General features: G+C 37.8%; 1 protein-coding gene across 1 annotated transcript in view; it reads right to left on the bottom strand.

Moving 5' to 3' along the window:
- The window catches only part of ERO1B (endoplasmic reticulum oxidoreductase 1 beta), a 90,277-nt gene that overhangs the window by 24,321 nt on the left and 49,557 nt on the right, over positions 1–16,399 (bottom strand). Inside the window, exons 6-9 of the mRNA XM_004711660.2 lie at positions 12,377–12,450; positions 5,115–5,235; positions 4,955–5,001; positions 1,720–1,731 (exon numbers count right to left, since the gene is read on the bottom strand). Coding sequence (XP_004711717.1) covers positions 1,720–1,731; positions 4,955–5,001; positions 5,115–5,235; positions 12,377–12,450 — 254 coding nt within the window. The remainder of the gene's footprint in view (positions 1–1,719; positions 1,732–4,954; positions 5,002–5,114; positions 5,236–12,376; positions 12,451–16,399) is intronic.

The raw sequence follows: 16,399 nt of genomic DNA, 5'->3' as shown, positions 1-16,399 counted from the left end.
GGACACCCCGAGACGCTCTGCGTGCAACACATCCTGCTGTCGTGAGTAGAAACAGACACCGCAGACAGGTTCCCTCCCTCTTTCGCAAACATAAAGTCTTTCTTCTAGCGAGTCAGTGCCCACTCACTGTGACCCTATAGGACAGCACAGAGCTGCTCCTGCGAGCTTCTCAGGAGTAGAAAGCAGTAGAGAGCCCTGCCTTTCTCAACTTTCCTGCAGTGCAGCTGGTGGTTTTGAAGCACTGAGCTTGTAGTTAGGAGCCCAATGCTTAACCACTGTGCCACCAGGGCTCCTTTACTCAAGTACAGTGCTCGTTATTCCTGTAGTACATGGCCAGCTCCTAGAAGGTAGGCATCATGTTCTATATTTCTTCCCATCCTTCATAAATCCTATTACAGTGCTCTTAAATAAGAGGTAAATGAACATCCATGGGAAGTAATCATTTTGACTGTTCTGAGGTGTGCCTGATAATCCATAGTCATTCAGTAAAATTGCCTGCTTTTTCTAATTCCTTTTAAAATAGAAAAAAAAAAATCACATCTACTAAAGTGCAAGGATTTTTAATAAATCATTTTATTTGGGACTCTTACATCTCCTATCACAATCCATATATCCACTGTGTCAAGCACATTTGCATATCTGAATGCAAATATTTTTATAACTAACATTTTATTTTAAAAAACAGACAGAAGAGATGATTCAACCAAGGTGGCGTATAGCCCTGATGAAACACACATCATTCCTGTAGTTTCTGAATGCCCCCGCCCCCCACTCCCATGACCCCGTTCTCTTGGATAGACAGGAGAGCACACAGTGGTACAGAGAAGCGCTCTCGAGGCATGGAATTCAGGACAGATAAACCCTCAGGAACAGTAGTGGGAGTAGATATCATGAGGGTAGAGGGGTGGTTGGGGAGGGGGAAGGGGGAGAAAAGGAGAACCCATCACAAGGTTGGATTTATAGCCCCCCACCACCAAAGGGGACGAATAACAGAAATGTGGGTGAAGGGAGACAATGGACAGTGTAAGATGCAAAATAATAATAACCATATATAATTGATCAAGGATTCACAGAGATGGGAGGGTGCCGGATGGAGGGACTAAAAGAGGAGCTTACAGCAAAGGCTCAAGTAGAAAATGTTTTGGAAATGATGGCAACATATGTACAAATGTGTTTGATACAATTGATGTATGGAGTGTTATAAGAGCTGTAAGAGCCCCCAATAAAGTAATCTAAAAAAATAGACAGCCCATAACTTCATTTATATGAAACACCATATACATATAGAATATAGTCACATATAACTAACATATAAAACAATTAAAACTGAATGTATAAATTTCAAGCCAGTAAGAAAATGAGGAGGTCATAAGGTAAATTATCTGGTAAAACTATCATTATTAATATATCTTCATTTCCTCAGGATGGATCAAGTAGATTATAAAAATCATAAAATAGAGCCTTGTATACAAACCTGGTTTATCTACTAATGACTTACAAAAAATGTTGTCTAAATTCTTTTTTAAACATTGGATGACTTCCTGTTGTTAAAAAAAAGTATTCTTAATTTTTAAATTGTTACCATATATTAATAGCTATTATCTGGGGGGTAAGAAATAGGAAAAACACTTTCCTTTGAGACAAATGGAAGAAAACTCAATTGTTGATCATGGAAACATTTTTTATACTTGGAGCAACAGAAACAGAGTTTTAACTCACCATCATCTTCTCCTGAAAGAGAGAGTAGCAGAAAGAGTTTAGAAAATATCCTAGACAGTTCAGATTCCAACTCTATTCAATATGTGATTAAAATGTACTGCTTAGTAACCTATTAATTTTTACCTTGGAAATTCAATGTAGAGTCATGCTGAAAATGAAACTTCTTAAGAATATGGGTCAAAGAGCAACAGATTTCACTGTTTCTATAATTAGTAAAAAAATATCTAAAAGCAATAAAAAATAGTCACAAAGACCACTGGTTTTTACGACATAATTACTACTCTTAACAGCGTCTTGAACTGGTGTGTTTCTTTTTGAACGACTGCTTTTAGTTCCTATCCACTGAGAAGAGCAGCTGCCTGGTGAAAACTGACGAAGCCGTCCCTGTGGCTCTTCCCGGCGGCCTAGGGGCGAGGAAGACGGCACAGCACTCGGTCTTTTATCTCCTTAGTATGAACGTTCACATAGATGATTTCCTTGTTAGAAAAGGGGTCTTGTTATTAAAAAATTTTTTTGGGGGGGGTACGATTCCTCGCTGACGCAAAATCTCTAGAAGAAACACAGCTAAGACTGCAGTGCTGTTCCTTGGCAATAATAATGTGCTATTCAATAATGTGCTATTTAATTCATGAAACATTATGTCTCCATGACCTCATCTTGTTCTCTCCTTCTTTCTTCTTCTCTCCTATTCTTTCCCTCTTTTTCTATGCCTGCTTTCCTTCCTTCCTTTATCCCTCCAGCACTGACTTGCCTCTGATTCATCTATGGCTTAGGGCTTTCTGGTTTTATTGTGTGAGCAATTATAGTATCTGCTTTAAAAGCAAGTGATCACACTCGAAGGCCCCCCCCCCTGGAAAAGAAAGCATGTGAGGGCGGGATGGGTGGGGTGGGTGGGGGTGGGGTGCTGGCCAGGAAAGCCGCTTTCCTTTTTGTACTGGAGTTTTAGGGGGGAAAAAATTATTTTTTTGGGGGGGTGGTGCCGGGATTAAAACATTTAAGCTGAAATTAGAAAAAAATATGATCTACATATACGAAGATATAAAGAACCTATCTCTGATATTTTATTAGAGAAGAGACTGCAGAACATGACCCAATGTGTGTCAAACACAGCGAGCACACGGATTACAGAGACAAGCAGAGTCCCCTCTAAGGATCTGAGAGCACACGACGCGCAACGTTCACCGTGGACGATTCACTGCCTACAGAGTTCATTTTGTTTGCTTTTATATAGCAGAAATGTATTCTTTTGATAAGAAGGAGGCCTTAGTAAGATGAATAGAACATTAAGTTTCCTTTTGTACTTATTACATTCCATTTTTTCTCCTATGAGTTAATGGATCAGCATAAAAAATAATTTCCTAATTCTGTGTTGTATAGAGGAAAAAAAAGCTTAAAAAAGAAGACTCGTTGGAAGTATTTATATTAATGAAAAGCAATGATGAAGCCAGATGTGTGCAATAGGAAACTGAAGGCCGAGTGTCCTCTGCAATCTGGAGCAGTCTCACTGCTTACCAGTAGGCTCCTTCTTAAAGAAGTCAGGACGCAGCGTGTGACGGAGAGAAAGGGCATGCTGGAAAGAGCACCTGATGGCCTGGGAAATGGGTATGATATGTATATGTAATTACCAAAAACCTGCTTCTGGTTTTATAAGAAAAGTCTTTATATATTTATATATAAAGATTTATATATATATATTAGATACACAGACCCATTCCCAGAAAAAAGTGATGCAATTCCCACTAAACAAAAAGAACATAAACATTATAAAATTATTTTAGTGCAATTAACTATTTACGAAGTCATTGTGAGGCCAATGTCACAAAAAACCATATGAAATCATGCACACCTTTTCCATAACCCAATGCTCTTCTCCAAGAAATGTCAGCATGCGTTTGAATAATATTTGCCACACTGTGATACAGTCAGTATCAACGTCTAGTTTACCCAAAATTTCTAAGTCTTAGAAAAGACTCAAAAATATAAATCTTGACCAGAAAGTTCAAATTTTAAAATTAAGCTTGGCCCAAAGAAAACAAGCAGGTCAATTTGAGGCCTCATTGAGAAGAGATGGAGGATGTGCCCATATTAAATAACCTCCAATTGCTTATAACAATGCTGTCCAACTGGAATATAGTATGAGTCTCAGATCTCACTTCTGCTTTCCTGACAGCCATATTTAGAAAAACAAAGTGTACATGTACAATATATGAGCAATACATGTATCAACAATACACATAACAATAACAGTACAATAATCAGTTCTAAGGGATACAAGGATTCATTAGTGAAAATAACTGCTTTAGTTTTTAAACTTAAATCGACTAAAATAAAAGTTAAAATTAAAAGACAGTTTCACATTAACTGTATTTCAAGGGTTCGTTACGCGTTGTAACACTGGTTACCTCAATGGACAACAGGGTCTATAATATCACTGCAGGTGATCCAAATTTCTCTACAACCTTAAACAATTCAAAGTATGGTGCATGCATCAGCCTCCTGGGCATACCTAAACCAATAAGCCAAACTCATCGCCATCAATTCTGGCTCAGAGTGACTCTATAGGACAGAGTAGAACTAACCTCGGGGTTCCCGAGACTGGCAATCTTTATGGGAGTAGAAAACCTCATCTTTCTCCCTCAGAGCAAATGAAGGTTTTGAACAGCTGACCTTGAGGTTAGCAGCTCGATGTGTAACCCACCATGCCACCAGGGCTCCTAGCTAAAGCTTGTTAGAGCCCTGGGCCCCACCCAAGAGCTACAGAAACAGAATATATTATTTTAATCACTTTCAGTGATTTGTAGGCTATGAGCCATTAATGACCAAACTTAGCCACATACTGGAAGTGCCTGGTAAGTTTTAAAAATAATGACACCTGGGCCCTAGCCCTACAGATTCTCAATAAATATGTATGGAGTAAGGCTTGTACAGTCCAGATGGTAAGAGTTTTTCAGATATATTTGGATGGATATTTTAATTTATTTTATCTAGAGCTCTGAGTTTATAGTCTGGCACATAGAAGGCACTCCTGACAGTGATCTGGAACTTATAATGACAGTAATTACATAAAACATCTACAGTTCTTAAGATTTATGATATGAGATTTAATTTATAATCTTATGCTAAATTTAAAACTGAAATTAAGCAAAATTAAACAGCAATTGTTAAAAGATAGGATTTCATTATACTTATATTTTGCAAACAATCTCGCAAAGCAGGAAAATGCATGGAAACCCACCTCGGCTGGGCGCCAGAGGATTTAAAGGACGGTAAACAGATCGAGGCCTAAAAATAAACACAAACCCCAAACATAAAAGTTTGACTTTTATCATTTTTTCCAACAGAACAAACATTGTCCCCACACCTCCTCCCTCTCCCCCCTTGGCCTCTGCAGTTACTTGAAACAGTTTTCTTCGTAGATGCTGTTCCACACTCTCCACGCCGAGGGCCCTTTATATCCCGTGTATCGCTCTGGGTTCAGCAAGAGGTCTACGTATGGAGCAGCAGGAGATCTCTCATCTGATAAGAAACCGTTCGTTAAGACCATCCACACCAAAGATCTAGAATTCAGCATCATAAGCTAACACGAGGACTTCAACGTTAGAGAAACGCTATGCTTGTAAAGTTACTTTCAACCAAAAAAAGGTAAAACAATCAGCATATTTGTCACTGTGTGTGGTAGTTACATGATTTTATGTCAACTTGAAGCTATAAGCGTGAAAGGGGGGCGTCTAGCCGGTCGGTCAGGTCACAGCCTGACGGTGCCTCTTTGTGGGGGTGATCCTCGGAAGGTGCCCTTTCTCTCTGCCCTCACCTGCCTGTTGATGAGCCACACGGAGACAAGCGTGAGCCCTGACACACAACTCTGCACCCACCGGCCGTGATCTTCCCGCATGCTGCATCATTGCATGTGGCTGCGTGAGTCTGAAGAGGGACTCATGGACTAGTTTCGGACTTACGGACTTGAGTTAGGATTGGGCTGGGATGTTTGATTGATGCACAATTACATCTTGATCTAAAGCTCTTTCTTACACATAAATGAATGTCACTGGATTTGTTTCTCTAGTCAACCAGGCCTGACACACTGTACTTGATTGACTGACAATTTATAATAATGTGGACAAATGATGTAAGAGAGGGAAAAATAATTCCTCCTTTTCCTTTGACTATGTGGCAGTGCTGTAAGTAATGCCAACATTCCTCATCTTATGAGAGAGAGTCATTAAACATTTCCTAAGTTTTAACCACCTAGTATTGAAAAGATCTAACAACATCATAACTTATTTTAATATTTTTTTATCTAAGCACCAACTTACCTGAGAACATGCTTAGAAACATTTACTTTGTTAATATATATTGTATTACAAATAGATACTTCCCTGGTACTTTCTCTTTAGGATTATGAAGCAAATTTAAAATTAACTGGCTCAATGATTTTGTGATTCAAATCTGACCCTTCCCAGAGTTACACATGCGCTACTAAAAAACACGTGTTAATTTAGGTCTATCTCTTAAAAACATGTTAAAATATTTAAAATTAAATAATCTTTTTCTATATCAAAATGAAATAAGAATCATATTTCCACTACTTGCACAGCATTATAACCGGGATCTCTGAAGAGCAGATAACACAAACGACAACGTTACACCAACATCCGACCACAATGTATGTAAGATCAGCCACCTGCTTTCCAGTTGGCAGATACACACTCCTTTCACATGCGTTCACCGCCTCTCGGTGTCATGAGACTAAATACAGGCACCTGGTTATCACAGGGGCCAAACACGCAACAGTCCTCTTCCCTTCATATGTGATAGGACATCTTCCTGCCCAGGAACAGTATTAATCGGACATTCAATGACAGGTCAGAAATGTCCATAATCATAGGGTGAAACTACAGTGCTGATTCACACCTTCCAAGAGTTATCTGGTATTTTCATGACACAGGAAGAGTACAAAGAAATGACTAATTATCATTATTCAACTGATCTATAGATCACTTGTAGAAAATGGAAACATACTTTCTCAGACTATAGAATAACACTACTTCCAGCCTAGACAGTCTACTGTTAAGTCACAAAAAACAGTGTTATAGAATGACACTATTTCTAGCCTACGTAGTCTAAAGTTAAGATCACAAAAACCAAGATAGAGAGGAAGAAACTGTGTAAAGACAGACTAATTCAAGTAGTAACAATGAAAAATATTTTAATTTAAAATGATAAAATTAACAAATTATAGCTTTTAGTAAAAATGGATAAAATATTTTAAAGCTCAGTATTTAATTTTTTTGAGTTTTTCCTGAATAAATTAATTGGCAGTAATTATATGTATAGAAACCAATATTATTAAATACAACATAAATATATACTCATGCATATATATATGTACGCACAGGAATAAATAATTGCTCCGAAACGATATTTTACCTCCTTTTATATAGCTATATCACTTATTCAGATAATTCTGGATCCTACTATGTCTTCCAACTCTCATTCCTCTGTAAATTGTCCTCTTCTCTCTACAGTGCTCCAGAGTGGCTCTCTCTAGCTGACCAGACTAACCATAATCTACGGAGTCAAAGAATTCCCATTACGTTAAAATCTCTAATTCTGCAAACTCTTCAAATGGAACCACTTTTCCCCTCACGCTTTCCAAATTGAATTTTCTTTTCACTTTCATTATTTAATATTAATGGTATGAGCTATGGAGACTCCTCCATGCCTCCTCCTACCTCATATGTGAATCTCTTTCAAGCATAGGCCAACTTAATGTACAGAATTTCCACTTATTGTCATAGATTAAAATGTTATAAACTCAGTATTGATACCACAGACCTCCATATTCAACTCCCCCCACCCCCTCCATTTCCAACTTTACCCCAAATTGCCACTAATTCACTGGGGAAACGGGTTTAATGAGTCTAAGGCTGGAGAATCTAGCTTTTAAAGCTTCAAAGTAAATTTGATACACTAGGTTTAAAAAAAACATTGCTTTCATATCTCACACCGATCGCTGTCTCCCTCCCCCCATGTTTTCTATTGTTCTTCCCCTCGGAGAGGGGTATATGGTTAGGTGTCGATCCTTGTGATCTGTTCCCACTTACTGCCTTCCTCTCCCCAACTTCCCCCTACCCTTCTGGTATCGCTGTTCCCACTCCTGTGTCTGGATTCCGTGTGTCGTGAGCTCCCATCTCTCTTTTTTTCCCTTTTCATTTGGAGTCAAGATGGGATATGTGACACCTACTTGAATTTTATTTTATTTTTTAAATTGCTAACCGTTTTATTAGGGACTCATACAACTCTTATCACAATCCATATATACATCAATTGTGTAAAGCACATTTGTACATTCATTGCCCTCATCATTCTCAAAACATCTGCTCTGCACCTAAGCCCCTGGCATCAGCTCCTCATTTTTTCCCCCGCTCCCCCCTCCCTCATGAACCCTTGATAAATTACAAATTTTTATTTTGTCATATCTTGCACTGTCCGACGTCTCCCTTCACCCACTTTTCTGTTGTCCATCTCCCAGGGAGGAAGTTATATGTAGATCCTTATACTTGGTTCCCCCTTTCCACCCAACCCTTCCTCCACCCTCACAGTATCGCTACTCTCATCACTGGTCCTGAAGGGATCATCCGCCCTGGATTCCCCGTATTTCCAGTTCTTATCTGTACCAGTGTACATCCTCTGGTCTAGCCAGATTTGTAAGGCAGAATTGGGATCATGATAGTGGGGGGCGGAGAAAGCATTTAGGAACTAGAGGAAAGTTGTATGTTTCATTGTTGGTACCCTAGAGCTCCCATCGCCTATCTATAAATGTGTACATGCCCGGGGGCTATGAAGGGGGGGGGGGGAGGAGCTGGGAGCAAGGGCTCAGTAGAAAGTAAATGTCTAGAAAAGAATGAAGGCAACATAAGTACAAATTCACCTGATGCAATCGATGTATGGATTTTAACAAGAATTCTAAGAGTTCCCAATAAAATGATCTTTTAACAACAACAAAAATGAACAATATTTAAGTAAAAAAAGTTGCTTTATGCAATTCCTTTAATTTTTAACAAAAATATTTTAAGGGGAAAAATAAAAGTAAAAAAGATCTATCGTGTTATTTAGTAACTAATTACTTCATTCAGGAAATATTGGTTGAATATTTGCCATGTCCAGACACTGTTAAGTCACTAGGGATACAGGAGTGAGCTAAACAGTCAAAGTTCTTGACCTTGAGAAGCTCACAGAATTATGGTTGGAGAAGCAGACAACAAACAGACACACTCCATAAGATGCCATAGACTCATACACCATCAGGGCATTTAGTGCTCTGGTAGATCCCCCAGCAATATAAAGGGAGAATGCAGGCTTCTCAGATGAGGTGATACTTGAGTAGAATCTGAAGGGAAAAAGCAAGCTATGCACAGACAGTAACAAAGCACAGTGAGTGAGGCAGGGAAGCAGAGTGACTGAAAGGATATCAAAGTCCTTTTAATGGTTTAAAATACAAACAGCAGGGGGCAGGCTAGTGTAAGTACATTCCTTAATAACCAGGAGTGAATAGTCTCCAGATTTTTTTCCTTTTAATCCTTTAATTCAGATAACAGACAACTAATCAATGACTCTAAAGCTCTCTCGGTAGCTTTAAATTTAAAATACCCTCAGACATGTATGATCTTTAGTGCTAAGAAGAACAGTGGTAGCCCAATTTGTCAAGGCTACAAACCACACTAAACCCACAGCCATTAAGTTGATTCCAACTCATAACGACCCTGTATGGTTCAGTAGAGCTGCTCCCCAGGATTTACAAGCCTGTAAATCTTGATGTGACCAGATTGCCCCAGGAGCACCTATTGAATTAGAACTGCTGACCTGCACTTAGCAGCGCAACGTGTGGTCCACTACACCATAGGTTATAGATGTACAATTATGATGGGAAATATTACAAGTATTAATTATGCAAGTCTTAACACATTTTACACAAATTCTCATAAGACAACTCTTCCACTTTTACAATTTAGGAAGCTAATGCTAAAATAATTGTTAGCACTCTTTATATAAATGGCGAGTACTTGACTTCAATTTATTTATAGCAAGTGATCCCTTGCAAATGAGTAATATTTTGGATAAAATATCTATTTACTAAAAGAGTATTATGTTCAAAGAAACAATTTTTAATCTGAAAATTAAATAAGCACTACTTAAAAAAAAACACTGTAAAAAGGTAACTGAAGGTTCAGCACCAAATATAATGAGAATGAGAGCCATTGATCAAATGATAGAACCTAAGAAGTAACATGAATACTTAACTTCATGGTTTATTTTGAAAAACCTCTGTCAGTTCTAAAATATCACAGTGGGATATTTTATTAAGTGTCCACTATTTTATCCAGATATCAAAAGACGTTGTCAACGTCTCTGAAGTGACCCACAGACATACATAAACCATAAGTATATGAACAGATTCTGGGCTTGCACTTCATTCTAGCCCCAGTCTAAGAACCACTAGTTCTTATGACACGACACTACTCAATGCTCACCTTCATGAAGAGACGGATCACTGAAGACATGGGTGCTATAGAAGCCAGGGGCTGCCCGGCTATCAGAAAGAATAGCGTCTGGGGTCTTAAAGGTGTTTCTTCAAACAAGTAGCCATCTAAGTGAGGTGTGATTAACACCACATGGAAGAAGCACACCAGGATCCAAGGGTTTCAAGTAATGAAATCCAAAGGAAAGAACAGTCTCGGAGCTTAACTTGTGAACACCTGTGCAGAAGGCTATGGCTGACAGAGGAAGCCCAAAATTCATGTGCAGGGTCCCCCAACGGATGGGGCCTCTGACCAGCGTCCCGAGATGGGAACAGCCTTGCTATGAGGCAGAGGGCACTGACACGTTGATTATAATAAATGCAAATTCAGACTGCCATCAAGCTGATGCCAACTGATAGCAACGCTACAGGGTAAAATGGAACACCCTATCATTTGATCTCCATTTTGACCCATTTTAAAGAGTCGTTTCAGTTTTTAACATTTTCGACTTTTATTTTTTTCTGGTGGGGGTTTTTCTGCTTTATTTTGTAATTGTTGTCAGGTTGTTTATTCTTGTTGTTAGCTTCCTGTTTCTGTTGGATATGATTGTCTGTATATGAAACCCAGGTAAATCTTTAGAGATAACAAGTGTATTAATAATTATCTAGGGCATGGTGGGAGCACTGGTGACTTAGTGGTTATGCGTTCGGCTGCTAACCATTAAGGTCAGCAGTTTGAAACCACTAGCCGATCTTGAGAGAAAGATGGGGCCTGCTAATTCCATACACCCACAAGGGCAGTTCTACCATGTCCGATGGGACCACTTTGAGTCAGCAGGGCAGGAGAGGTTGGGGGGAATTGGGGAGCTAACAATATCCATGAGAAGAAAATGTTCTGAAATTGATTGTGGTGATGATTGCACAATTGTACTTTCTATGATTTAACAATAAAATTGTATGATATACGAATTGTATGCCAACAAAATTATTTTTAAAAGGACCTTTAAAAAGCTTATTTGCTGAAACCATACAAAGAAAATAATATTTCCAATTCCTGCAGTCTTCTTTAATTTACCATATGTAGATGATCATTATCACTTCCTCCATTATAGTCTAAATGAATAGCATAGTTCTACATCCATGACTATTTTTTAAACCAATGAGAGGCAATAAGATCACTCTAGAGACTTTGAGTATTCGGAGAAGTTATGCTATTTCCAACTATGCCTTCCGGAAGCCCACAATGCTTCCACTACAAAGATGTAACTGTAGCACAGTAAAAGCTGAGGGCAGTTCACATAAGTGATTTAAATCTAATCGGCACAGTTATTTGGGAACATTCTCCTACACATCAAACTTTTGAGTCACTATCAGTGTCTCCAGTGAAGAGTGATGGTTACTCGGTTGAGCAGTGCCCTCCCTGTCTGTGTACCCTTCCAGAAGACTCTTGGAAAATAGGCGGTGGAGAAGTTTTGTTTTGTTTTTTAGCAAAAGTGGCAATATCTATTTCCGATGAAATTAACTTCAAGGCAAAAACCAGCTTAGGAGATAAGGAAAGACATTGTAAAATCACTAAAGGGTCAAGTAAACAAGAACATATAACTAGTGGGTCTCGAAGAAGTTTAAATCATAGTCCTTCTCGATGCTGGAAGGCATCTTTAGGTTAGGCAATCCTCCAGTCAGCTGTCCAGTGAGCACTTTCTATATACGGTCACAGGCTGATAACTAAGTGGCTTGAGTTGAAGGTCCCCGGGAAATGGTGTGTCACAGAGGAGAAGAATACAGATTCTCGATTCAGTTAGACCTGGAACTGAATCTTGGTTCTGCTTCTTACTACCGTGTCATCCTAGGCAAAGTACTGAGTCATTTTGAGACATGGTTTTCTCAGGCATCAATTAACACAATTAATATCATAGTTAATATCAATTAACTTATTATGTAATAGTAAAGTAGTTTAGAAATAATATGTATAAGGCAGTTAGTAGTGTGGGGTTGAGCTAAGCTCTCAATACATTATTGATAATGAGATCCACACAGCAAAATCTTGTCTGTAAAGCTATGAATGATTATATACCCGGAGATTGAAAAGTCTTATAAAAGGGTTACACTTAATATAATTACAATAGTTAGTTTTATTACCATCAAGTTCACAAAAATGATCCTGTGAATCATCATATCTTGCCCAGTCAATGAAAGCTTCTTTGCTTTGATTACTATGGGAAGGAGGAAAAAATAACAAATAAATGATTAAATTTGGGGTTGAAAATTTAACATTGTATTCTAGAGTAATTTTAAGAGATAACCTGAGGAAATTTATTAACTAGATGGCATCAAAAATTCAGTAATTAATGGTTATATGAAAAGATTATAAGTTATATGAATAAAATTAATGTTCTATGACTATTAATGCTAATTAATGCTCAGTTTAACTAAATTAAACATTATTATCCCTAGTTTAATGATAAATACCTTGATTAGAAAATTAACTATAAGTATATATAACATATAAACAAAAATCAAACTTTGTCTTTTGAATTCACTTAGAAATTATAGTAAATATTTGTATTTTTCCCTGAAGTGGGACCAAAATTTATTTTCAGATTTTGATGAAAATTGCTTCTACACTTTTAGGATCCCAAATGCCAGAATCCCAGTTGTGTAACATCAAAGTCACTTTTATCATGGTACATAACAGTATTTTACATACGGATATTTTATATTTAACAAAATCTATGTTCAAAAATACTAATTTGGAGAACTGATAAGAAACAACCACATTGATTCAAGTAAAGTTGGCCTACAATCACGATAACTCATAGGCAGTCTTTCTCTGTCTTAAATATATGTTGGCAACATCTATCAAACATTATCATTTTGCTTATCCATCATTCCTTATCCACAACACAAAAGGAAATAAACCAAGATCAAACATAAAGTTGTTTGCATACTAAGTAAAAATCACATAACTTAAATAATAACTTATTTTGTATTTGAGAATTACTATGTAATATTTTCAAATTTATAAGTATTTTACCAATTTGTAAGTATTTTACCAATAAATTTTTCTTAAAAAAATTTTTTTATTAGGGGCTCATACAACTCTTATCACAGTCCATACATACATCAATTGTGTAAAGCACATTTGTACATTCATTGCCCCAATACATTTTTCTAATTCAATTTACTATAGAATTTTTTTCTCCTATGGGAACATACAATTAACTTATAAGTATATGTATAGCAGTTGAATCAGCTAAAATATATGATGTCATTAAACAAGAATTCCTAAGTTCTATGAGCCACTAAAATTATTAGCTATAGTTAGTTATTCAATATAATCAGCTACGTCTATGTTGAAAAACATCAATTTTCACATAAACTACAAGCTCATCCCGTTACTAGCAAAAGAGACGTTAGAGAGACTTGGCTGACTTTTTAATAAAAAATCTAAAGCCACTGTAGCTAACAAGATACCGAGTGCTAATATGACTGCCTCCGTTTGTTTTTATCATGAAGTCGAGGGACCTCAGAGGTCATCGGGTTCAGTTTGTCGAAAAGCCAGGTTGAAGATGGATACCAAGTTACTTACACGAGAATGCCTGGGGCTTATGTGGCATTTTCTTTCAAGATAGGGTTGTAAGCAAAGCTATCAGTTTAAGCTTTGAAATACACTTCAAGGAAGGTGTGCGTATTTGTCTAGGTGCACTTAGGTACCAAACACCCAATCGCATCAATTTACAGATTCTGACTTTCTTTAAGCAAACAGGAATTAAAAGCTCCCAGCCAAAAAAGGTCTTATCTTTTTTCCACTCTTGCATTCTACATAGCATTCACAGAAAAACTGCCACCAATTCTGCTTAAACTTTTCCAGAATAAAGAAAAGCATGGGATGCTTCTCAAATTATTCCACGAAGCAAGCATAACCTTGGTACCAAGTAGGCAAACACCAATAAGAAGGAAAATTAGAGAGCAATATGTCTCAAAAAAATAGAAAAATTGTCAAGAAAATCCCCATCAATAGATAGATGGCAACTGTGTATAAAAAAATAACACATCATGACTAAATGGGATTAACACCGTGTATGCAAAGAACGGTTCAACATAAAAACATATAGATATAAGTAAAACGCCGTCATTGTGAGGTGTCGTCAAGTCCGCTGTACTCATAGCAACTCTGTACAGCAGAATAACACACTGTGCAGGCCTGGGCCAGCCTTGCAGCGGTCATGTTTGAGCCGATGTTGCGGCCACTGTGTCGATCCATGGTCAAGGGTTTACCTCCTTTCACTGACCTTCTCCTTGACTGAGCGCAGGGTTCTTTTCCAGGGACTGTCTTCTCCTAATTACATGCCCAAGTTCACGAGACAAAGTCTGGCTATAGGATGCATGCTTCTAAACGGTATTCTGGGGGCTGGGGATTGGAGAGGGAAGGTAAAAAAGAAGAGCTGATACTAAGGGCTCTAATAGAAAGTAAATGTTTAGAAAATAATGATGGCGACATATGTACAGATATGCTTCATACAAATGATGTATGGATTACTGTAAAAGCTATATGAACCGCCAATAAAATAATCTTTTAATTTAAAAAAAAAGTTTTTTAAAGCATTCCGCCTGTACCTTTTCCAGGGCAGATTTGTTTGTCCTTTTGACACTACTTTCAATATTCTTCCCGACATTATAGTTAAAATGCATTGATTCTTCTGAGATCTCCTGTATTTACTGCCTCTTGATCCATGTATAGGTTCCACATGAACATAATAGTGTTATGGAATTCCCATTCTTCTCAATGCTATCCATTGTTGGTTATGACCACATAGTTGACTGCCTTTGCATAATCAATAAAACCCAGGTAAGCATTTTTCTGGTATTCCTTTATCTGATCTATCCAACATCTGTAATGATATCTCTTAAAAATTTTTTTAAAATCATTTTATTGGGGGCTCATACAGCTCTTATCACAATCTATCCCTCCATTGGGTCACGCACACTTGCACATTTGTGGCCACCATCATTTTCAAAACATTTTCTTTCTACTTATGCCCTTGGTGCAACGATACCTCTTGTGCACATCCTTTTCTGAATCCGGCTTAAATATCTGGAAGCCCCCTATCAACATACTGCTCTAACTATTGTTGAATGATTTCCCGGTAAGTTTTACTTGCATGTGATATCAATGGTATTGTTTAATAATTTCCACATGTGCTATCAATGGATATCATGTCATATCAATGTGCGGTGATCTTTCTTTGGAATGTGTACCAGTCGGTTGGCCAGGTAGCTCTCTTCCAAATTTCTTGGCATGGACTAGTGAATGATTCCACTGCTTCATCAGCATGTTGAAGCATTTCCATCGGTATGCCACTCATTGCTGGAGCCTTGCTTGTGCCTAATGCAGTCAGTGCCCTTTGGACTTCTTCCTTCGGTACTACTGGTTCTTGATTGTATGCTGTCTCTTGAAATGGGTGAATGTGGACTCGTTCTGTTTTGATACGGTGAGTCTGTGTGCTCCTTTCATCGTCTTCTGATGCTTTCCTGCCTTGTGCAATATTCTGCCCACAGAATCTTTCAGTTTTGAAATCTGAGGCTTGAATTTTCTTTTCTTTTTTTTCAGTTCTTTCCACTTGATATATGCAGTGTGTGTCCTTCCATTTTGGTTTCTAACTCCACGTCTTTGTACATTTAATTATAAGATTTCACTGTCTTCTTCTTTTACAAGATTTATTTATTTATTTTCTTTAAAAGGGCATTTATTAAAATACATCTTGGTTTAGTTCCTCATCTATCTCTTCTTAATATTTCTTATGTTTTTTTCCTCTATATAACTACAACCTTACTGAAAGCCTTATTAGATTACTTGATATGCCACTTAAAAAATTAAATCAGTTTATTGAGGCTTGTACAACTCTTAGTGGGTGCATAAGCAAATGTGGTGAAGAAAGCTGATGGTGCCCGTCTATCATCTGGGGTCCTATAGGCTTGAAAATAAACAAGCGGTCATCTAACTGAGAAACAACAAAGCCCACATGGAAGAAGCACACCAGCCTGTGAGATCATGAGGCGTCGAAGGGATCAGGTACTGTATCAGGCATCAAAGACCAAAAAAAAACATAGCATTGTGAATGAGGGGGAGTGCGGAGTGGGGACCCAGGGCCCATCTGTGGG

This window comes from Echinops telfairi, unplaced genomic scaffold (assembly GCF_000313985.2).
Source record: "Echinops telfairi isolate 266 unplaced genomic scaffold, ASM31398v2 ScPeMD7_655;HRSCAF=1070, whole genome shotgun sequence".
NCBI lineage: Eukaryota > Metazoa > Chordata > Mammalia > Afrosoricida > Tenrecidae > Echinops > Echinops telfairi.
Note: the sequence above shows the minus strand (reverse complement) of the source record. Positions and strands in the feature narration are given on the sequence as shown.